The sequence below is a fragment of the Choloepus didactylus genome, chromosome 4 (assembly GCF_015220235.1).
Source record: "Choloepus didactylus isolate mChoDid1 chromosome 4, mChoDid1.pri, whole genome shotgun sequence".
NCBI lineage: Eukaryota > Metazoa > Chordata > Mammalia > Pilosa > Megalonychidae > Choloepus > Choloepus didactylus.
In genome coordinates this window covers 5,538,059-5,562,840 of record NC_051310.1, presented here as the reverse complement: position 1 = coordinate 5,562,840, position 24,782 = coordinate 5,538,059, and the positions used below count along the sequence as shown (strand labels likewise).

At 45.0% G+C, this 24,782-nt stretch overlaps 1 protein-coding gene and 1 pseudogene across 6 annotated transcripts in view; one reads left to right on the top strand and one right to left on the bottom strand.

Moving 5' to 3' along the window:
• Positions 1-259: 259 nt before the first annotated feature.
• LOC119533374 lies at positions 260-533 on the bottom strand (annotated as a pseudogene).
• Positions 534-19,172: 18,639 nt separating this feature from the next.
• PPP2R5C (protein phosphatase 2 regulatory subunit B'gamma) overlaps positions 19,173-24,782 on the top strand; it is a 157,409-nt gene continuing 151,799 nt past the window's right edge. The window contains exons 1-3 of one of the 6 annotated variants that reach the window (XM_037831843.1): positions 19,173-19,237; positions 19,272-19,328; positions 20,111-20,176. In XM_037831843.1, the coding sequence (XP_037687771.1) occupies positions 19,302-19,328; positions 20,111-20,176 (93 nt within the window). In that variant the 5' untranslated portion in view covers positions 19,173-19,237; positions 19,272-19,301. Of the gene's footprint in view, positions 19,238-19,271; positions 19,329-20,110; positions 20,177-24,782 lie in introns of those variants that run through there. The other 5 variants (XM_037831845.1, XM_037831848.1, XM_037831849.1 and 2 more) reach the window with 5 other exon arrangements.

Below are 24,782 nucleotides of genomic sequence, written 5' to 3'. Positions count from 1 at the left end.
AGAAACACCTGTATACACAGCTACCAAATTAGTGGCTAAATGAGTAATGAATAATAATTCTATTCAAATAGGTGTAAGTACATTTATCCATAATTAACAATTAACCTCCAATAGCCTATAATCTGATTTAACATTCTAACATTTAAAATTATAACCAGGTTTTGTGCTAACACATTTCTTAAAATTATAGCTTTGAGGCATTTTATTATACAAAATATGTAAACTAACATGAACTTAAAACTGTCATCATACATTTACTTCATTTTTTAACTTGACCTTCTAGTAAATCTTTAGCTTCATTGATTTGGGTTGCTAACTAAGGAGATCTTCCCTTGTCTGGGTGATTTAAGAGCATAATCCATCAAGGATCATCCCTTATGTTCTCTTTATTGTCAGTTGGGCTTACCCCTGGTATTAATGCTGCATCCCGTTTCATCATTTTCGCTCAAAGCCACCTCTATACTACCACCACTGATGGCAGATTTGGGAACGCTTTGAAAAACTTATTTTACCTGAGGCTCCATATGCTTCATGGCTGGCAACACATAATGGCCTGCAGGACATGACTCCCGGCGATGAATCTGGACCTGGCATCGTAGGATGGAGAACATCTTCTTGACCAAAAGGGGGATGAGAAATGAAACGAAATAAAGTTTTAGTGGCCGAGAGATTTCAGATGGAATTGGGAGGTCACTCTGGTGGGCATTCTTATGCACTATACAGATATCCCTTTTTAGGTTTTAGTGCATTGAAATAGCTAGAAGTAAACACCTGAAACTATCAAACTCCAACCCAGTAGCCTTGACTCTTCAAGACGATTGTGTAACTATGTAGCTTACAAGGGGTGACAGTGTGATTGTGAAAACTTTGTGGATCACACTCCCTTCATCCAGTGTATGGATGGATGAGTAGAAGAATGGGGACAAAGACTGAATGAAAAATAAGAGGATGAGGGGGATGATTTGGGTGTTCTTTTATACTTTTATTTTTTAATCTTATTCTTTCTGGTGTAAGGAAAATGTTCAAAAATAGATTGGGGTGATGAATGCATAACTATATGATGGCACTGTGAACAACTGATTGTACACCATGGATGATTGTATGATATGTGAATGTATCTCAACAAAACCGAATTTAATTTAAAAAACAAAACAAAACAAAACATAATGGCCTGCAAATCCTGCATCTGCATGGTCAGTCCAAATGAGTATAGTGTTCAAGTGGTATAACTACATTTATCCATAATTAATAATTAACTTCCAATAGTCTATAATCGGATTTAACATTCATTTAACATGTACTGGCCACGGCTCTGGCTCGGCTCCACTGCCTCCAGCGGGAGCACATCTCACCCCAGCCCAGCGTGCAGCCACCAACACACACCTCTACCAAAAAGTGACACACACACCTCCAGCAGCCACAAACCCCCAAGCATTTTTTTTAATCCCTTTCTTGATTAAAAAATAAATAAATAAATAAAAGCCCTTTAGAAAGCCAGGACTAGAAGGGAACTTTCCCAACATGATAAAGGACCTTTTAAAAAAAAAAAAAATGCAGCACATATCATACTCAATGGTGAAAGACAGGAAGCTTTCCCCCTAAGATCAGGAACAACACAAGGATGCCCACTGTCACCACTTTTATTCAACATTGTACTGGAAGTTCTAGCCAGAGCAACCAGGCAAGGGAAGGAAATTAAAGGCATCCAAATTGGAAAGGAAGAATTAAAACTCTATTTGCAGATGACATGAACTTACAGAGAGAAAATTCCAAAGAATCCATAAAAAAGCTATAGAATAAAAAAATTCAGCAAAGTAACAGGGTAAAATATTAACACACAAAAATCAGTTGTTTCTATATATCAGTAATGAACAATCTAAAAAGAAACTAAGAAAACAACTCCATGTACAATAGCATCTAAAAGAATAAAATATCAAGGAATACATTTAACCAAGGAGGTTAAAGACTTGTACACTGAAAGCTAAAAAATATTGCTGAAAGAAATTAAAGAACTCCTAAATGAATGGAAAGACATCCCTTGTTCATGGATTAGAAGACTTAACATTGCTAAAATGTCAATATTGCCTAAAGCAATCTACAAATTCAGTACAATCCCTATCAAAATCCCTGCAGACTTTTTTACAGAAATGGAAAAGCTGATCTTCAAATTCATATGGAATTGTAAGGGTCTCCAAACAGCCAAAACAACCTTGAAAAAGAAGAACAAATCTGGAGGACTCACTTCCTGATTTCAAAACTTACTACAAAGCTACAGTTATTAAAACAGTGTGGTGGAGGAGGCGGGGCAAGATGGCAGACTGGTGAGCTGTATGTTTTAGTTACTCCTCCAGGAAAGTAGGTAAAAAGCCAGGAACTGCGTGGACTGGACACCACAGAGCAATCTGTCTTTGGGCATACTTCATACAACACTCATGAAAACGTGGAACTGCTGAGATCAGCGAAATCTGTAAGTTTTTGCGGCCAGGGGACCCGCGCCCCTCCCTGCCAGGCTCAGTCCCGGGGGAGGAGGGGCTGTCAGCTCCAGGAAGGAGAAGGGAGAATTGCAGTGGCTGCTCTCATCGGAAACTCATTCTACTGATTCAAACTCCAACCATAGATAGACTGAGGCCAGACACCAGAGACTCTGAGAGCAGCCAGCCCAGCAGAGAGGAGACGGGCATAGAAGGAAAACAACACGAGAAGCTCCAAAGTAAAAGCAGAGGATTTTTGGAGTTCTGGTGAACACAGAAAGGGGAAGGGCGGAGATCAGGCCTTGAGGCGCATATGCAAATCCCGAAGCAAGGCTGATCTCTCTGCCCAGGGCACCTTTCCTTAATGGCCCTGGTTGCTTTGTCTATTAGCATTTCAATAACCCATTAGATCTCTGAGGAGGGCCGTTTTTTTTTTTTTTGTTTGTTTTTTTTTTTTTGTTTTTTTTTTTTTTAAAATCCTTTTTGCTTTTTCTAAAACAATTACTCTAAGAAGCTCAATACAGAAAGCTTCAAAGAATTGAAATTTGGGCACGTCAAGTCAAGAGCAGAAATAAGAGAGCTCTGAGACAAAAGGCAATAATCCAGTGGCTGAGAAAATTCACTAAACAACACAACTTCCCAAGAAAAGGGGGGTGTCCGCTCACAGCCACCATCCTGGTGGACAGGAAACACTCCTGCCCATCGCCAGCCCCATAGCCCAGAGCTGCCCCAGACAACCCAGTGTGACGGAAGTGCTTCAAATAACAGGCACACACCACAAAACTGGGCGTGGACATTAGCCTTCCCTGCAACCTCAGCTGAATGTCCCAGAGCTGGGAAGGGGGAGCAGTGTGAATTAACAGAGCCCCATTCAGCCATCATTTGAGCAGACTGGGAGCCTCCCAACACAGCCCAGCAGCCCAGAACTGCCCTGGGGGGACGGCACTCACCTGTGACATAGCACAGTCATCCCTCAACAGAGGACCCGGGGTGCACAGCCTGGAAGAGGGGCCCACTTGCAAGTCTCAGGAGCCATACGCCAATACCAAAGACTTGTGGGTCAGTGGCAGAGACAAACTGTGGCAGGACTGAACTGAAGGATTAGACTATTGCAGTAGCTTTAAAACTCTAGGATCATCAGGGAGATTTGATTGTTAGGGCCACCCCCCCTCCCCGACTGCCCAGAAACACGCCCCACATACAGGGCAGGCAACACCAACTACACACGCAAGCTTGGGACACCAATTGGGCCCCACAAGACTCACTCCCCCACTCACCAAAAAGGCTAAGCAGGGGAGATCTGGCTTGTGGAGAACAGGTGGCTCGTGGACGCCACCTGCTGGTTAGTTAGAGAAAGTGTACTCCACGAAGCTGTAGATCTGATAAACTAGAGATAAGGACTTCAACTGGTCTACAAACCCTAAAAGAACCCTATCAAGGACAGCAAATGCCACGAGGCCAAAAACAACAGAAAATTATAAAGCATATGAAAAAACCAGACGATATGGATAACCCAAGCCCAAGCACCCAAATCAAAAGACCAGAAGAGACACACCTAGAGCAGCTACTCAAAGAACTAAAGATGAACAATGAGACCCTAGTACGGGATATGAAGGAAATCAAGAAGACCCTAGAAGAGCATAAAGAAGACATTGCAAGACTAAATAAAAAAATGGATGATCTTATGGAAATTAAAGAAACTGTTGACCAAATTAAAAAGATTCTGGACACTCATAGTACAAGACTAGAGGAAGTTGAACAACGAATCAGTGACCTGGAAGATGACAGAATGGAAAATGAAAGCATAAAAGAAAGAATGGGGAAAAAAATTGAAAAACTCGAAATGGACCTCAGGGATATGATAGATAATATGAAGCGTCCTAATATAAGACTCATTGGTGTCCCAGAAGGGGAAGAAAAGGGTAAAGGTCTAGGAAGAGTATTCAAAGAAATTGTTGGGGAAAACTTCCCAAATCTTCTAAACAACATAAATACACAAATCATAAATGCTCAGCGAACTCCAAATAGAATAAATCCAAAAAACCCACTCCGAGACATATACTGATCACACTGTCAAACATAGAAGAGAAGGAGCAAGTTCTGAAAGCAGCAAGAGAAAAGCAATTCACCACATACAAAGGAAACAGCATAAGACTAAGTAGTGACTACTCAGCAGCCACCATGGAGGCGAGAAGGCAATGGCACGATATATTTAAAATTCTGAGAGAGAGGAATTTCCAGCCAAGAATACTTTATCCAGCAAAGCTCTCCTTCAAATTTGAGGGAGAGCTTAAATTTTTCACAGACAAAGAAATGCTGAGAGAATTTGCTAACAAGAGACCTGCCCTACTGGAGATACTAAAGGGAGCCCTACAGACAGAGAAACAAAGACAGGACAGAGAGACTTGGAGAAAGGTTCAGTACTAAAGAGATTCGGTATGGGTACAATAAAGGATATTAATAGAGAGAGGGAAAAATATGGCAAACATAACCCAAAGGATAAGATGGCCGATTCAAGAAATGCCTTCACGGTTTTAACGTTGAATGTAAATGGATTAAACTCCCCAATTAAAAGATATAGATTCGCAGAATGGATCAAAAAAAATGAACCATCAATATGTTGCATACAAGAGACTCATCTTAGACACAGGGACACAAAGAAATTGAAAGTGAAAGGATGGAAAAAAATATTTCATGCAAGCTACAGCCAAAAGAAAGCAGGTGTAGCAATATTAATCTCAGATAAAATAGACTTCAAATGCAGGGATGTTTTGAGAGACAAAGAAGGCCACTACATACTAATAAAAGGGGCAATTCAGCAAGAAGAAATAACAATCGTAAATGTCTATGCACCCAATCAAGGTACCACAAAATACATGAGAGAAACATTGGCAAAACTAAAGGAAGCAATTGATGTTTCCACAATAATTATGGGAGACTTCAACACATCACTCTCTCCTATAGATAGATCAACCAGACAGAAGACCAATAAGGAAATTGAAAACCTAAACAATCTGATAAATGAATTAGATTTAACAGACATCTACAGGACATTACATCCCAAATCACCAGGATACACATACTTTTCTAGTGCTCACGGAACTTTCTCCAGAATAGATCATATGCTGGGACATAAAACAAGCCTCAATAAATTTAAAAAGATTGAAATTATTCAAAGCACATTCTCTGACCACAATGGAATACAATTAGAAGTCAATAACCATCAGAGACTTAGAAAATTCACAAATACCTGGAGGTTAAACAACACACTCCTAAACAATCAGTGGGTTAAAGAAGAAATAGCAAGAGAAATTGCTAAATATATAGAGACGAATGAAAATGAGAACACAACATACCAAAACCTATGGGATGCAGCAAAAGCAGTGCTAAGGGGGAAATGTATAGCACTAAACGCATATATTAAAAAGGAAGAAAGAGCCAAAATCAAAGAACTAATGGATCAACTGAAGAAGCTAGAAAATGAACAGCAAACCAATCCTAAACCAAGTACAAGAAAAGAAATAACAAGGATTAAAGCAGAAATAAATGACATAGAGAACAAAAAAACAATAGAAAGGATAAATATCACCAAAAGTTGGTTCTTTGAGAAGATCAACAAGATTGACAAGCCCCTAGCTAGACTGACAAAATCAAAAAGAGAGAAGACCCATATAAACAAAATAATGAATGAAAAAGGTGACATAACTGCAGATCCTGAAGAAATTAAAAAAATTATAAGAGGATATTATGAACAACTGTATGGCAACAAACTGGATAATGTAGAAGGAAATGGACAATTTCCTGGAAACATATGAAACAACCTAGACTGACCAGAGAAGAAATAGAAGACCTCAACCAACCCATCACAAGCAAAGAGATCCAATCAGTCATCAAAAATCTTCCCACAAATAAATGCCCAGGGCCAGATGGCTTCACAGGGGAATTCTACCAAACTTTCCAGAAAGAACTGACACCAATCTTACTCAAACTCTTTCAAAACATTGAAGAAAATGGAACACTACCTAACTCATTTTATGAAGCTAACATCAATCTAATACCAAAACCAGGCAAAGATGCTACAAAAAAGGAAAACTACCGGCCAATCTCCCTAATGAATATAGATGCAAAAATCCTCAACAAAATACTTGCAAATCGAATCCAAAGACACATTAAAAAAATCATACACCATGACCAAGTGGGGTTTATTCCAGGCATGCAAGGATGGTTCAACATAAGAAAATCAATCAATGTATTACAACACATTAACAACTCGAAAGGGAAAAATCAATTGATCATCTCAATAGATGCTGAAAAAGCATTTGACAAAATCCAACATCCCTTTTGATAAAAACACTTCAAAAGGTAGGAATTGAAGGAAACTTCCTCAACATGATAAAGAGCATATATGAAAAACCCACAGCCAGCATAGTACTCAATGGTGAGAGACTGAAAGCCTTCCCTCTAAGATCAGGAACAAGACAAGGATGCCCGCTGTCACCACTGTTATTCAACATTGTGCTGGAAGTGCTAGCCAGGGCAATCCGGCAAGACAAAGAAATAAAAGGCATCCAAATTGGAAAAGAAGAAGTAAAACTGTCATTGTTTGCAGATGATATGATCTTATATCTAGAAAACCCTGAGAAATCGACGATACAGCTACTAGAGCTAATAAACAAATTTAGCAAAGTAGCGGGATACAAGATTAATGCACATAAGTCAGTAATGTTTCTATATGCTAGAAATGAACAAACTGAAGAGACACTCAAGAAAAAGATACCATTTTCAATAGCAACTAAAAAAATCAAGTACCTAGGAATAAACTTAACCAAAGATGTAAAAGACCTATACAAAGAAAACTACATAACTCTACTAAAAGAAATAGAAGGGGACCTTAAAAGATGGAAAAATATTCCATGTTCATGGATAGGAAGGCTAAATGTCATTAAGATGTCAATTCTACCCAAACTCATCTACAGATTCAATGCAATCCCAATCAAAATTCCAACAACCTACTTTGCAGACTTGGAAAAGCTAGTTATCAAATTTATTTGGAAAGGGAAGATGCCTCGAATTGCTAAAGACACTCTAAAAAGAAAAACGAAGTGGGAGGACTTACACTCCCTGACTTTGAAGCTTATTATAAAGCCACAGTTGCCAAACAGCATGGTACTGGCACAAAGATAGACATATAGATCAATGGAATCGAATTGAGAATTCAGAGATAGACCCTCAGATCTATGGCCGACTGATCTTTGATAAGGCCCCCAAAGTCACCTGAACTGAGCCATAATGGTCTTTTCAACAAATGGGGCTGGGAGAGTTGGATATCCATATCCAAAAGAATGAAAGAGGACCCCTACCTCACCCCCTACACAAAATTAACTCAAAATGGACCAAAGATCTCAATATAAAAGAAAGTACCATAAACTCCTAGAAGATAATGTAGGAAAACATCTTCAAGACCTTGTATTAGGCGGCCACTTCCTAGACTTTACACCCAAAGCACAAGCAACAAAAGAGAAAATAGATAAATGGGAACTCCTCAAGCTTAGAAGTTTCTGCACCTCAAAGGAATTTCTCAAAAAGGTAAAGAGGCAGCCAACTCAATGGGAAAAAATTTTTGGAAACCATGTATCTGACAAAAGACTGATATCTTGCATATACAAAGAAATCCTACAACTCAATGACAATAGTACAGACAGCCCAATTATAAAATGGGCAAAAGATATGAAAAGACAGTTCTCTGAAGAGGAAATACAAATGGCCAAGAAACACATGAAAAAATGTTCAGCTTCACTAGCTATTAGAGAGATGCAAATTAAGACCACAATGAGATACCATCTAACACCGGTTAGAATGGCTGCCATTAAACAAACAGGAAACTACAAATGCTGGAGGGGATGTGGAGAAATTGGAACTCTTATTCATTGTTGGTGGGACTGTATAATGGTTCAGCCACTCTGGAAGTCAGTCTGGCAGTTCCTTAGAAAACTAGATATAGAGCTACCATTCGATCCAGCGATTGCACTTCTCGGTATATACCCGGAAGATCGGAAAGCAGTGACACGAACAGATATCTGCACGCCAATGTTCATAGCAGCATTATTCACAATTGCCAAGAGATGGAAACAACCCAAATGTCCTTCAACAGATGAGTGGATAAATAAAATGTGGTATATACACACGATGGAATACTACGCGGCAGTAAGAAGGAACGATCTCGTGAAACATATGACAACATGGATGAACCTTGAAGACATAATGCTGAGTGAAATAAGCCAGGCACAAAAAGAGAAATATTATATGCTACCACTAATGTGAACTTTGAAAAATGTAAAACAAATGGTTTATAATGTAGAATGTAGGGGAACTAGCAATAGAGAGCAATTAAGGAAGGGGGAACAATAATCCAAGAAGAACAGATAAGCTATTTAACGATCTGGGGATGCCCAGGAATGACTATGGTCTGTTAATTTCTGATGGATATAGTAGGAGCAAGTTCACAGAAATGTTGCTATATTAGGTAACTTTCTTGGGGTAAAGTAGGAACATGTTGGAAGTTAAGCAGTTATCTTAGGTTAGTTGTCTTTTTCTTACTCCCTTGTTATGGTCTCTTTGAAATGTTCTTTTATTGTATGTTTGTTTTCTTTTTAACTTTTTTTTCATACAGTTGATTTAAAAAAGAAGGGAAAGTTAAAAAAAAAAAAAAAAGAAAAAGAAAAACAAGGAAAAAAAAAGATGTAGTGCCCCCTTGAGGAGCCTGTGGAGAATGCAGGGGTATTCGCCTACCCCACCTCCATGGTTGCTAACATGACCACAGACATAGGGGACTGGTGGTTTGATGGGTTGAGCCCTCTACCACAGGTTTTACCCTTGGGAGGACGGTTGCTGCAAAGGAGAGGCTAGGCCTCCCTATGGTTGTGCCTAAGAGCCTCCTCCTGAATGCCTCTTTGTTGCTCAGATGTGGCCCTGTCTCTCTAGCTAAGCCAACTTGAAAGGTGAAATCACTGCCCTCCCCCCTACGCGGGATCAGACACCCAGGCGAGTGAATCTCCCTGGCAACGTGGAATATGACTCCCAGGGAGGAATGTAGACCCGGCATTGTGGGACGGAGAACATCTTCTTGACCAAAAGGGGGATGTGAAAGGAAATGAAATAAGCTTCAGTGGCAGAGAGAATCCAAAAGGAGCCGAGAGGTCACTCTGGTGGGCACTCTTACGCACACTTTAGACAACCCTTTTTAGGTTCTAAAGAATTGGGGGTAGATGGTGGTGGATACCTGAACTATCAAACTACAACCCAGAACCCATGAATCTCGAAGACAGTTGTATAAAAATGTAGCTTATGAGGGGTGACAATGGGATTGGGAAAGCCATAAGGACCACACTCCACTTTGTCTAGTTTATGGATGGATGAGTAGAAAAATAGGGGAAGGAAATAAACAGACAAAGGTACCCAGTGTTCTTTTTTACTTCAATTGCTCTTTTTCACTCTAATTATTATTCTTGTTATTCTTGTGTGTGTGCTAATGAAGGTGTCAGGGATTGATTTGGGTGATGAATGTACAACTATGTAATGGTACTGTGAACAATCGAAAGTACGATTTGTTTTGTATGACTGCGTGGTATATGAATATATCTCAATAAAATGAAGATTAAAAAAAAAAAAAAAAAGACATAATGCTGAGCAAAATAAGCCAGGCACAAAAAGAGAGATATTGTATGTTACCACTAATGTGAATTCTGTGAAAAATGTACAATGTTTTATACTGTAGAATGTAGGGGACCTAGAGATACCAATTAGTGGAGGGGGAATGATAATCTAATAAGAACAGATAAACTATGGAGGGTAATCTCAATGTTATGGGAATGCTCAGGAATGATTATGGTTTGTAAACTTTCTTGGATATAGTAAGATCATGTTGGAAGCAATAGAGTTATTTTAGGTTTTTTTTTTCTCTTATTCCTTTGTTTTCTTAGGGGTTGTTAATTTTCTTGGGGTATGGTAGGAACATGTTGGAAGCAATGTAGTTATTTTAAATTATTTGTTTTTCTTACTCCTCTGTTTGGACAGGGTTTATTAATTTTCTTGGGGTATGGTAGGAACATATTGGAAGCAAAGTAGTTATTTTAGGTTATTTGTTTTCCTTAATCCATTGCTTTGTTTGAAATGTTGTGGGGTTTTTTTGGTTGTTGTTTGCCTGTTTGTTTTTAATTTTTTGATAAACAAAGTTAAAAAATTGAAAAAAATCAGTAGAAAAATGGGAGTAAAAACTAAATGACAAATAGGGTGGGATGGGGGGATGGTTTGGGTATTCTCTTTTCACTTTTATTTTTTATTCTTATTCTGATTCTTTCTGATCTAAGGAAAATGTTCAGAAATAGATTGTGGTGATGAACGCATAACTATATGATCATACTGTGAACAGTTGATTGTATACCATGGATGACTGTATGGTTTGTGAATATATTTCAATAAAACTGAATTTAAAAAAAAATAAAAAAAAATTAAAAAAAAAAAATAAATAAATAAATAAAAACAGTGTGGTACTGACCTAAGGATAGACATAAAGACCAGTGGAATAGAACTGGGAGTCTATAGATAATTCTAAACATCTATGGCCAGTTGACTTTCAATGAGGATGCTAAGTCCATTCAATGGGGAAAGAGTAGGCTCTTCGCCAAGTGGTGCTGGGACAATAGGAAATCCATATGCAAAAGAATGAATGTGGACACCCACCTTTCACCATATGCAAAAATTAATTCAAAGTGGATCAAAGACATAAATATAGGAGCTCATCCTATAAAACTTTTACAAGAAAATACAGGTAAATATCTTCAGGACCTTGTAGTAGGCAATGGATATTTTCATTTTATACCAAAAGCACAAGCAACAAAAGAAAAAAAATAGATAAAATGCACTTATAGAAAATTAAAAACTTTTGAGCAACATAGGACGTTAGCAAGAAAGTAAAAAGACAACCTACAGATTGGGAGAAAATATTTGGAAACCACATATCTGATAAGGGTTTAATATCCAAAATACATAAATAACTACTACAACTTAGCAACAGAAAGACAAACAACACAATTTAAAAAGGGCCAAGAATTTGAATAAATTTCTGTGAAGAAGATATACAAATGGCCAATAAATATATGAAAAGATGCTCAACAACATTAACCACTGAAGAAACGGAATTTAAAACTACAATGAGATACCAATTTGCACCCACTAGGATGGCTATCATTTTAAACACTGAAAATAAAATGTGTTGGTGAGAATGTGGAGAAAGGGGAACCCTCGTACACGTTGGTGAGAATAAACTGGTGCAGCCAATGTGGAAAACAGTTTGATGGCTCTGAGAAAGTTAAACAGAGAATCACCATACGCCCCGCCAATTCCACTCCCAGGTATATACCTCGAAGAATTGAAAGCAGGGACTCGGACAGACATTTGCATGCTGATGTTTGTTGCAGTATTATTCACAATCACTAAAAGTGTCCATCAACTGATGGATAAACAAAACGTGGTCTACCCATGCAAGGCAATATTATTCAGCTGTAAGCAGAAGTGAAGTGCTGGCACATGTGACAACGTGGATGAACAACGAAGACGTCATGTTGAGTGAAGGAAGCCAGACACAAAAGGACAGCCCTTGTGTGATTTCCCTTATATGAAATACTTAAAATAAGCAAACTCATAGAGACAGGAAGCAGAATAGTGGTTACCAGAGGTGAGGAAGGGGGTATGGGGAGTTCTTGCTAAATGGGTATGAGTGTTGGTTTGGGATGATGAAGATAGTCTGGGAATAGTGGTGAAAGTTACACAGTATTGTCAATGTACTTAATGTCAAAGAATTGTCTGCTTAAAATGGTTAAAATTTTATGTTATGTATATTTACCAGAATCAAAAATAAATTAATTTTGAAACATTTTATTGCCAAAGGTGGTGAGCAACAAAACCACCTCAAAGCTTCAGTGGCTTGAAACAAACATTTTTAACCTCACAGGGCTGTGGGTCACCCGGGGGCCAGCCGACCAGGCTGGGCTCTGGAGGTCAGTCGCAGCAGGTGGGATGTGGCAGGGCTGGCCCTGGTCCCCGCACATCCTGCCATCCTCCAGGCACCTCAGGCCGGCCTGGGCATGCCCTTCCCATGGCGATGCAGAAGCACCGGAGACAAAGGGCAGCCTGCAAGGCCTCTTGCAGACACCTCACTTTTGCCTCATTCTTTTGGCCAGAGCAAGTCCACAGCTGAGCCCTAAGTCAGGAGGCGGGGTCCACCCAACCCCCAATGGGAGGGCCCTGCGAAATCCCAAGACAAAGGGCACGGACGCAGACGTCTGCATGAAGGATGGGGCCATCGATGCCATCTGCCATTAGGCCTTCTGGCTGCCAGGGAGAAGCTCAGCGGGACTAGCCTGAGAAGAGTGTTCATTTCAAGGGTACTCAGAGGACCGAGTCCCGGGGAAGCCAATGTCAAGGTCGGAGGCTGTAACAGGGCTCAGCCGCTGGGAACCAGGAGCTAGAGGGCAGGTGACATTTAAGCCAGTTTTGGGGCCTTAGCAGCTGTGACTATCTCCAATACATCTGGCTTTTTTTTCAGTCTCTCTATGGGCACGTCCCTTGCCCCAGTCTCTACCTTTCCTCTTACCTTCTGTTGCTTCCTAACTTCGGCTTGAATGGGGCCTGCCATGTGCTCTCCAGCTCCTCAGTTCTCCCTCCTTTTCCAGCTTTCTGCCACCTTCTCTCCATAATTCTTAGTTCAGGTTGGTTCGGCACAGCCTCTCGCACCAGGACGTGACCATGGGCTGCCTCCCCTTATTTACAAAACGCTGTATTACTTACGAAGCCATGGCTGCAGGACGAGGTGGCCCAGAACATCTGTGAGAACACAGCATGTGCCATAGAGGACACTGGTCCTCATGCATTGACAAAGCAAAGACACCTTGGTACCCTCACAAGGGCTGAAATAACTAGGATTCAAAGGGCCAAGAAGATGGTAGAGTCCATGCACCGGGTAGATGCTGCTCTTTGATTGTCCAGCATCTCTTCATTTGGGGACCTGTTCCTTCCCATGTCTGTGTAATGCGGGGGGCTGGGGGCTGTCAGTCATGGTGCCCATTCCCCTCACTCTCAAGCTTTCTAGAGAACCTGAACCCCAGGCTGGAGGATGCAGCTTGGAGGAACTGGGGCTGAGTCCTTCAGAGAGCAACGTTCCAAGAAGACTCCCAGACGCCCTACCATGGGAATATGGGATCTGCCCTCACTTCCGTCCTTTGCAAAGCCTGGTTGTTTGCATCCTCCGTAGCCCTACCAATAAATCTCCATTTTAAAACTTAAAGTGTAAACTAACTCAGGTTAGCTTGGGGTGTGTGGTGGATTGAATCGTGCACCCCAGTTTGGACATGTTCTTGGACTTCGTCCACATTCTGGTGGGTGTGGACCCATTGTAAATAGGATCTCCTGAAGATGTGGCTTCAGTTAAGGTGTGGCCCAAATGAATCAAGTTGGGTTTTAATCCAGATTACTGGAGTCCTTTATAAGCAGAATGAAATTCAGACACAGAGAGAGAAAGCTGAGGGAAGAAGCAGGAGGTCAGGGGAGCCTGGAGGAGAAAGAGGTCCTCTCTATGTGCACTGCCAAGTGATGGAGAAACCCAGGACTGAGGGTGGCCGCAGCCAGCCCAGAACGCCACAGTCGGGAGAGAGCATCATCTTGCTGATACCCTGATTTGGGACTTCGAGCCTCAAACTGTGATCCAATAAATTTCTGTTGTTTTAGCCAACCCATCGTAGGACATTTGTCTTAGGAAACTAAAGCAGGGTAGTTCCTGTTATTTGGAACTGAAGAATCCTGAACAGCACAGTACGTGTACTTGGGACAGAGCTAATATAGAATGAAACGGGGAAGAGATGGAGAGAGGGATTTCCATCTTAGTGTGAATGTGTTACGAGTCCTTCTTATTATCAGGTTTTAAGGCTACGCAGGTAGGAAAGGTGATGTGCAAATGGTGAAAACCTGGGAGACAAGGGCCACTCAAAAAACCCTCCTTTTGCTTCATAATTTTGACTCAGGCCGACATCTGGAGTCATCATGAAAAAAAGATGATGGACATTGCATGACTCCAGACGTGTTGTCCTGAGAAAGGTGCAAGGACACATCTCATCAGAGGAAACACCAGACAGTGAGGGTTGTTCTATTAAAAAGGTGGGGGGTGGAGAGGGGGACCGTTGTCTTAAAAAATGTCCAATGTCATAAGACAGAGGCTGTAGAAATCATGACAATTAAATGCAATACCTGACTTGAGATTGGATCCTAAACTGGAAGGGGAAATGTTATAAAAGTTAATTTTAGATCAACTGACAAAATTGGAACATGGGTGAAAGATTAAAGTACTGTATCGAAGCAAATTCGTGTACTGTGGTTATAAAAGAGAATATCCCTAGTCTTGGGAAACACAGACTGAAGTATTTAGGAAGAAGGACCATAATATATGCAACTTCCTCTGAAATGGCTGAGGAAAAAATTTCGTAGCTAGTTAGTGTCTTGGTTTGCCAGGGCTGCTATGAAAAATACCACACGAGGGGCTGGCTTTACCAGCAGGAGGTTAGTGTCTCACGGTCTTGGAGGCCGGGAGGCCAACACCGAGCTCTGGGCAGGCCGTGCTTTCTCCTGCGGGCTGCAGCGTCCTGGTGCTCGCCTGCCACAGTCTTCAGGTTCCTTGGCTCGTGTCTCTGCCTCTGTCCCATGCCATCTGTCTCCCTGGCCTCCTCCTGGAGCTTTCTCTGACTTCTGGCTTTCAATGCCCACTGTGTCCAATTTTCTTTGCTTAAAAGGATTTCAGTCATATGGATTGAGGCCCACCCTGATTCAGTTTGGTTGTTTAAATAGGATCTTGTGAAGATCCTAGTCACAGAAAAGTCCACACCTTAACTGATAGCAACATCTTCAGAGGTCCCACTTACAGATGGGCTCTCATGCCTAGGAATGCAGATTAAGATCTGAACATGTCAGGGTGTGTGTGTGTGTGTGAGATTCAATCTTGGATGGATAGTGATTCAATCCTAGATAGATGGATGGATGTATGGATAGACAGATAGATGGAGAGAGAAAGAAAGTGATAAAGCAAATGGAATAAAATGTTAACAACAGGTAAATCTGAATAAAGGGTGGGTGTTTTTCCTATTTTTATTTTTACTACATTTTGTAAACTGGGAAGTATTTCCAAATAAGAAGTTGAAGGAGAAACAGCTGATGGAGATGCTTGCAGAATGACTTTGTTGAATTAAAATATAACTTGCTTTTAATATTTTTATCTTGTTTCCAATGTAAGTCACTGATACACGTGCACACGCACACACTGTTGATTACATGGCCACTGATTTTACTGCTACTGTCACGGTGTTCTCTGAGCTCCTACTAATCAAGTGCCAGGCACTCCCCTGTACCACTGACACTGACGACCGTCTGGCGGGTGGCTATAAGGACTTCTGTTTTGCATTAAGCGGGAGGCCTAGCTTTAGTATAAGCCACAGTCACCTTGGGATTCTGACATGTTCCCAGGGCCTCCTGCTCCTGCTCCAAGGAAAGTAAACATCAGAAACGCTTCTTCCAGAAACTCTGCCTGAGACCCCGGGAGCCCCAGGAAAAGAGGCAGCACTGCCCTGAATCTGGCAAATGGCCACAAGGCTGCAGGAGCCCCTGGCACCCAGCGTTCAATGCCTGGGTGTCCTCACACTGTGGCTCCCAGGGCGGCAAAGGCAGGGCCCAGAAGGGAGAGGTAGAGCAGGATGGGCCGGGGCCAGGTGGGACGAGGATGGCAACGACGACGTCCTCCACCACCACCGCAGTTCCTACCAGTACCGGACACGGGACCACTGTGTGATGTGTGGGGTCCAGTGCAAAATGGACACATGGGGCCCTTATTCCAAAAATATTCAGAATTTCAAGACGGTGACTCTATGGGTTGAACTGTGTCCTCCAAAGAGGCAGGTGCACGTCCTCAGCCTGGTGCTCTGAGTGGGACCTTATTCGGAAATAAGTTCCTGCCCTGGGGTCTGACAGTGGCTCTGGCTCCTGCCAGGTCCAGCAGCTCCGTTCCCTCTGGTGTCCCCATGAATGTGGAGAAGGGACTTTCCTGTGGCCACTAGCCCCCTTGTCAGTCCATCTGACCTCGCACGCCTCTGTACACAGGCTCTTCACTAATGTATTTCCATGTAACCTCTTTTGACTGTGCTATCTGCTTCCTCCCTGTGAGAACCAAACACCCCAAAGAATGGACCAGAACTCAAATTCAGCACTTGAACATATGGCCGCTATTTATCAACACCTCTTTTCCGGCAAGTTCCGGCATATATGCATGTACATGAGTGTGCAGACACAGACACATAAAGTGCATACACATGCATACACATACAAGCGCATGATACACACATATACATATGAACACATGTGCACACATGCATGCATGCACACGAGTGCCCTCCACCTACACACAAAGGCATGCAGATGCACACACAAGTACATGCACACTCAGATACACATAAGTGCCCACACATACACACAAGTGGGTCCACAGACACACAGAAGAGCCACCAGACACGAGTGTTCCCACATGAGGGTGCACATACACACAAGAGCACAGGTGCACAGACATAAACAAGTCCCCGCCATGAGTGCGCACACACACACACACACACACACACACACACACACACACAAAATCTCTTTATCCTGTGGGACAGCTCATTTTGAGCAAGAGCTATGTCTATGTTCAGACTCCTATAAAACCCCGCACCCAGTGCACTGCCCACACCCAGTGTCCTCTGTGACCCTTCAGCAGCTATCTGTCAGCTGGTGCTGCCTAGGGAGCAGCCCTCTCTAATGTGGACAAGTGAACACCTGTCCAATGGCCAGCGAGGTCCACTGTGTCACGCGGTTGCATTGAGCAGGTCTGTTTCCATGGTTTCAAGGTCACTGAGTGGTAATGACTTTTCCTGCTATCTATACTCTCTCTCAATCTCAAGGTTGACCTGATAAATACTTAACAACATGCAGCTAGACTTCTATCCGGAATGTCAGATCTCTTTTCCAGTCCCCAGCCTGGACACCTCTACCAGCACGATATGGACAGCTCAAACCCAGCTGGAAAGCAGCATGTTCCGTCGCACACTTGCGCTGCACGCTCCCCCTTCCTCACTCACCGTGTGCCCCAGCCCGAAGCACAGGGGCTCTGGCTCCCCCCTCCCGGCCCCGGGAGCAGATCTCCCTCCCGCCGCAGAGGTGTCGCGCCGCGCGCCCCCGGACCGCAGACCCCAGCTAAGTGCGGGTGCTCCCCTCGCCTCCCGCCTTCTTTGCCCCCACCCCATCCCTCCTCCACACTCGTGCCATAGATTTCTTCTAAAAGGCAAATGATAGCATGCCACGTCCCCATTTAAAACCCTTCGGCGCCCCCGCCCCCACACCAGTTGATCTGAGAAAGTTCAGGTCCTCGGCACGGCGTAGCAGAGCCTCAATCGGGATGCTTTCGTTGTAAAGACGAGATGTTACTAAAAAGGGGCACCATCTCTTAAAACTCGTTTGGGATACCCTAAAACGCTTAAAGGACTAATCAAAAGCCGTTTCTTCCGCGCGAACAGCTTCAGGTTGCCCGGCTCGCCCAGGGGCGCGCGTCCAGACACCCGCAGGCGGGAACTTGCTCGCAGGGCCTCCCACGGCACTCTTTACTTCAGATTTTTTTTTTCTGCGTTTTCGCTTTCCCATCGCGGAGCAGCACAGAGCAACTGAAAATGCTTCGCCTTGCAACCTTCAAGAGCGAAAACTGGGGGCGAGAGAGCGAGCGACTGCGAAGCGCCGCTCAGTGAGCACGCAGCTGCCGAGGCCCCAGGGCGCGCGCGACCCGTCGCCTCCCGGCGTCTGCTCCCTCCTGCGTTCCCGCCGCTGCGGCACGAGAGGATTCAGAAGTTGTTTCTTTCTTGCAAAACTCATTTCCCCAGAGATATAAACACGTCGAGAAAACCCGGTGACTCCTGGTCATAATGCAGAGGTTTCCTCACGTGGCTTATTAAGCTCCAGCCAAATTTAAAACAATATCCCACTCGTGCAGCTGGTGCCAGGATCTGCCGGGCCTGGGGGCGTGGCCAAGGCGAGGCGGGCGGGGCCGAGGCGGGCGGGGCCAAGGCGAGCGGGGGCGTGACCAAGACCGAGGGGGCGGGGCCGAGGCGAGCGGGCCCCGGCTGGGTCCTGTGAAACCGCCGTTCGCGCGGCCGGGGGGCCTCGGTGGCCATCGTCGTGCGCCAGCGCCCGTTCGAGTTCGGCGGGAGCCGCGGCGATGACCGAGAGAGGCGAGGGATCGCCGTGCGCGCCCCGCGGGCTGCCGCAGTTGCCCCCACACATTTCCCCTTCGCCTTTCTCACCCCTCACTTTCGCCCGGCTCTGTCGGCCCGGCCTCCCGCAGCTTCACGCGCCCCAACCCCGCGGCTCTGGGACCCACGCGAGGCCCGGCGCGGCGGGGGCGGGGAGGAGCGGAGAGCGTTAGGGGCACGTGAGGGCGCCTCGGCCAATGGCGGGGCGCCGTTGAGCGGGGCGGGGCCGGGGGCGGGGCGGGGCGGCGGGCCGGGGGAGGGGCGAGGAGACGCCGCCGCCGCCGCTGCCGCTGCTGCCGCCGCCACCGCGGCCGCCGCGGCCGCCGCAGCTTCTGGGAGCCGGGAAAGGGGAAGCGAGGGCGAGCGAGCGACTCAGTCCCCGGGCGGCGGCGGCGGCGGCGGCGGCGGCGGCGGGGGCGCTGCTGCGGCGGGGGGCCGGCGGCGGCGGGGGCGGCCCGCTCCAGCCATGCCGAATAAAAGCAAGAAGGAGAAAGTGAGTGCCGGGCCGGGGGGCCGGGGCGGGGCGGGGGCTGGGCCGCGCGGGGGGGCGGCGGGGGAAACTGCCCGGGCCGCGGGGCTCCCTGAGGAGCGTCTGGGCCGGCGGCGGCCGCGGGGCCGGGCGCGGAGGGAGGCGGGCCCGGGGTGCGCCGGGGGCCCGGGGCGGGCTGGGGTCCGGGGTGCGCTGGGGGGCAGGTGCGGCCGCCGAGGGGCTGGCCCGGCCTCGCACCTGCGGGGGGCAGGGGCTTCGGGGGCGCGGGGCTGTGGCCGCGTGGGGACAGGGGAAGCGGGGACAGCCCCCGCCTGGTGCTGGAAAGGAATTTGGGGCTCCCCAGAGGGACGCCCGGGGGGCGGCCGAGTGCGTGTGAGCTGCGTTTGCATTTGGCGGCCGGGGGCGGGGATGCTCCTGCCTCAGGTGCAGGTCCGTGGCGCTGCCGGATCACCCGCTCGCAGGGTGGGAGGGAAGGAAAGGGTGTGATGTCGACGTTGGAAATGCCGAGAACGCTGTGTAAAATCGGGTTTACCTTTTTCCTGCTTAAAGTTTTCAACCCCAAAGACAGGTAAGGAGCACGAAGAGGGTCTGGATTTCGGTGGGGTGGGGAGGGGGAGATGTGCTTGAGTATCTCTTAAGCAACGGGATGTCGACTTTGTTGATATTGATTAAAGCTATCAGCAGCCCTAGTGAAATTGCATAAATCAGTTTCAGAACTGCGTTTGGTTTGTCCGATGTTTAACAGAAATGGAGAAGCCTAATCGACTTTGCTTGATGTTTCCCAGGATTCACCAAAAGCGGGGAAAAGTGGAAAAAGTTCGCGAGAAGGACAAGACACGGTAGAATCGGAGGTAACTGTTCTCAAATATTTGCATTCTGTTTTTCAAGAACACATTCTAAATGTGGATGGAAAAACTTAAGGTGATAAAACTCAGGGTCTTCTAGAATGTTTCTGTGTATGAGATTTTTGTGTGTGTGGCATCTTTCATATCATTTGATTTTATCTATTTAGGTATTTATTATTCCACTTGGGAAAAATATTAATGTTTTTATGAAAGGTGTGATTATCTGTGGAGCTGTTTTTTTTTTTTTTTTTTAAGTTCATTCACTGCCCCTCTCAAACTTAGGAACTCCGCTATGTAGACTGGTCTTGGGGGCTTGAATTCATGTTCCTTTGGCCTTAGGTTCCTCCTTTCTCTTTCTTCCTTTCCAAGCCGCCTGGTCCCTCTTTCAGTGGCTCATTCTCTATCTCCACATCTCTTGTTTTCCTTTGGGCAATCTCAGCCGCTGCTAGGGAAGGTGGCCTGGGCTAGGCCCATTTATCTTTTGATGTCTGGTCTCTGCACCTATTTCCCTAATACTGCTGTTTTTTGCTTTATCTAGTTTTGGTGTTTTTGTACAATCTGCATCCTTCACTTTCTCTTTTCTGTCTGTCTGTCTCTGTCTGTCTCCCTCTCTGCATTGGCCAACTCTTACTTTTTTTGCTTCTTGACTTTGCACTCAATCAAGGAACTGCTGGAGTGCTCATTGAAAAGTGTGTCTACCTGGTGGGGTTGTTGACCGTCCTTGACACAGTTGTGCCTTGAGAGGACTTGCACCATCACCACTTAACCTTTGCCTTTTCTTCCTTGTGACTCACCATCCCTGAACTCTAAAGAGCAGGTGGGGCTAAAGGTCCAGGCAGTGGAACCCTCTTAAGTCAGATGGTAGCAGAGAGAAGCTGCTTAATTTAATGTTGTAATTTTCCAGAGCTGGATCGTCGATGTCCCTGGTCTTGTCACAAATGACATTAATTTGTAGGTGTCAGACCCGTTCCTGCAGGCCAAATTTGGATGAGTGAATTCTGTTTGGGAAAATACAGTTATCCAGTGATTATCTGCAGCAGACATTTTGTAGCCCCAGGTAATCTTCCCCCTGGCTTTCTGTGTTTCCTAAGCCTCCCTCCTTTTCAGCAGTTGGTTTATTCCAGCAAATCTGTTGCCCTCCCAAAAGCAAGAAAGCAGATATGAAAAGATTTCTTAACTGTCATTAGTTAGAGATTATTTCTACCAGTCTGCCCCTACCTGTCCTTACTGCAGACAGTCACATCTTGCATTTGGCTTGCTTGCTTCCATGTTAAACCTTTTGACTATATTGATTTTGGTGAAATTTAGTCGCTCATTAGGGGTGTGTCTTGTTTGTGGGCCTTGCATCACAACTGCTAAGACTTCCAAATGCTCCTGAAATGTTTCTTGCTAACGTAGCCCTCTTCTCTTGCTCTTTGGGGTACAAAGGAATTTCGGTGTGTAGGTTTCATTTATGCCTGTTTTAGTGGATAGAACATGGTTACAGAGAAGGGTAATGTTGGATTTGACCCTCAAAATGCCTTCAGTAGTTCAGGAAGATACTGATCACATTACTATATCCAGCATGTGTGTTTTAAGGTGATTGGGTCTTGTCCTGTGAGTTGCATGAGACTCAGTGGCTGTGACCTGCAGTGTCTGAATGTGATGCCCCACTTGTCTTTTTGTATTTTCTCTAGTGCTACTGTCTAAGAGCTGGAGCTACAGAGCTTGAAATTACCACTGAAAATTACTGAAATGTCAGGCCCTGTACTACTTCCTCATAAGGAAACCAGAGGCATATTAAGCATGGCACTTGGCAGACCATGTGTAAATTAATTTTGCAGGAATACAACAGAGGCGCTTCAGTTGAATTGACCCCTACTCTTATTGTTGCCCCACCACCACCACCACCATTTTGTCTTCATCTTGCTTCTTCACTTCTAGTTCCACCCACTTACCAAACAGGATTGCCTCGCACTGGTGAATTAAACTGTCATTGCAGTTTTTTCTTTCCTGTCTCTCAGTGTTACTCTTAATTTGCATATTTCAACCTGAACAATTCAAATAGGTTTGATATTCCCATGCTGCTTTTTCGTATCTTTTTCATACTACCTCACCTTCACAATCGGCAGTGGCTCAGATTAGTCTGTGAACTCACCTCCGTTAGAACAGTGACCATGTTTGGGGCTTCAGAGCCTTGAAAAAAGTGGGGAACACGGGTCTGTGCAGGGCAGAGTAGCCAGAAGCTCAGGAAATCACCCTACTAGAGAAAAGGTTAAAGAATTTGACCTGAGAGTTGATTTTCTACACTAGAACAAGTATGAGGATGGCCCAGGCTCTCAGCGCACCAGGGAGCAGCTGGCTGACATGGCAGAACTCTTCTTGGTTACTAGGGCATCTGGCTGTGTGGGTTTTTTTGTAAGGAAGCTGAAGCCCCAGATGAGAGGATACTGAAACATTGAGTGGTGTAGTGGAAAGTATTTGAGTCTGGTGGTTAGAAAAGAAAAATGCCGATCACTGCTTTGCTGTAAGTGATGTCACCACGCGCAGGTCTCTTAACTTCTGTGACCTTGTTGCCTCATCTCTAAAACAACTTGGTGAAGTTCAGGTTTGGCCATTTTTAACTATGTGGGATAGATTAGGTGTGAGCCCTCCTGAAGGAAGTTTCCCGGCAAGAGTATGTATGGCAGATTATATCTTTCAGTGTCACAAATTATGGTTAAAGGTTATAACTGATACCATGTGACCTTTACCTTTTTCCAGAAATTTCTGTGACTTGACTGAAGTGTATTGGTACATTTTTCTTTTTTTTCCTCTCAAATAGAAAGCTTAAATTTTGCTTCTTGCTTATCCACATATGTTCTGGAAATAAACGTATCTGCTCATTCCTGTCTGCTGGTCTGTGTCCCAGCACGCCATTAGGGGCCGAGCCGTTGGTGGGCTCCTGGGCAACTTGAGGCTGGAAAATGATGTGATTGACAAGAGGAGACTCGGTTTTGAGCAGCTGTTCTCAGGGTAACGTTCAAGTATGTGAATATATGACTAAGCATGTTTTATGGATGTATAGAATCATTGCTAACTTGTTCTGAGGTTTCTGAAGTCAGTTTTGTAGGATCTCACCCTGGTATGGGTGGTGGTGTTTTGTTTTGTTTTGTTTTTTGACTTGTGTACTGTTTCCAGAGTATGTTTTAAAAAGTCCGAATGCTTTTTGTGAAGTGTTTTGCTTTAAACACTTTATTAGAGGTCATTTGGGTATTGTTTCTGGTCACGTCCCTTCAGCTTAGTTTTTGTTTGAAAGTCTCTACAGCAACTCTTACATAATATCTATAGCTGCACAGAGGCCGAGCGAGCCCCTTTCCAGCTTGTTAGCTAATTTTCGATCCCTTCTTCCTTTAATGAGAACTCTTTGGTTTTTATGACTGTCCCTTTGCTGTCTGCTGCCACCACCGCTTTGTATTTCAGAGAGACGGAGATTGAGACTTAAGTAAAGTTGCTTGGGTGCTGGAGAGTGCAGTAATTTTCTGGAAATTAAAAGTGAAATTTACACAATGTTAATTCATCTAATGATAACACACCTATTACATGTTACCATAAATAACACGTTTTATGAAAAAATAGCTATTTCCAAAACATTTTTGACTTCCGATTCATTGTCTGCCGCAGAAGTTTTAACCCAAACAAGTTGAAAAGGAGGGCAGTGAAACTCATTTTGTCTCTGGGGGAGAGCAGCCGTGGCTCTCGCCATCTCAGAGGAGAGTCCACGACTCCCCTGCCCCCAAAAGATCAAAGCCACGGTCTCTTGCAGAATTCTGGGTCCGTGGCTTTCTTTGGTGCCCTTCCATGCCACCTTTTCCACTCTTCCTTCTCAACTTCTATCCATGCCACCCTAAACTGGACTCCCTAGACCTCGGAGAGCGCCAAAAGAATATTGTTTTGCAATTAATATGTGATTATGTAGAAAATGGTGCTTCCTGCTGCTGATTGCTGGCTTGAGTCACTCCCCCTCCCCTCTGTGCCATCTTGTCATCTTTGTGTAGAGCCCGGGCGTGTGGCAGAGGTGGTCGGTGTGTGGGAGAGGTGACCAGGCATGTGGGAGAGGTGGTCAGTGTGTGGCAGAGGTGGCCGGGCGTGTGGGAGAGGTGGCCAGGCGTGTGGGAAAGGCGGCCCAGGTGTGTGGGAGAGGTGGCCCAGATGTGTGGGAGAGATGGCTGGGCGTGTGGGAGAGGTGGCCCTGTATGTGGGAGAGGTAGCCACTCAGCAGGAGTTTGCTTGGTGTGGACCTTCGGCCCTCGAGCTCTGCTCTGCCTTGCCCTTCCCCGTCTCTGGCTCCCACCCCCGAGCTGGGCTGGAGCTGCTGCTTGGTGGATCCTGCGGGTGCCTGGTGGGAGAGCCACTGCCCACCAGGGTCTCTCACCCTGGCACCGTTGACTTCTGTGTGGCGGGGGGCCATCCTGGGCTTTGTGGGGTGTTCAGAGCCTCTACCCACTGGCTGCCAGTAGCACCCCAACCCATCCATTTGTGTCAGCCACAGATGTCTCCCGCAGGACAGAATCGCCTGGGTTGAGAACCTCTGCTCTGAAAAGTCCCCTCTGCCGAGTGCGTCCACTTGCTTGCAGATGAGGCCTGGTGCCCG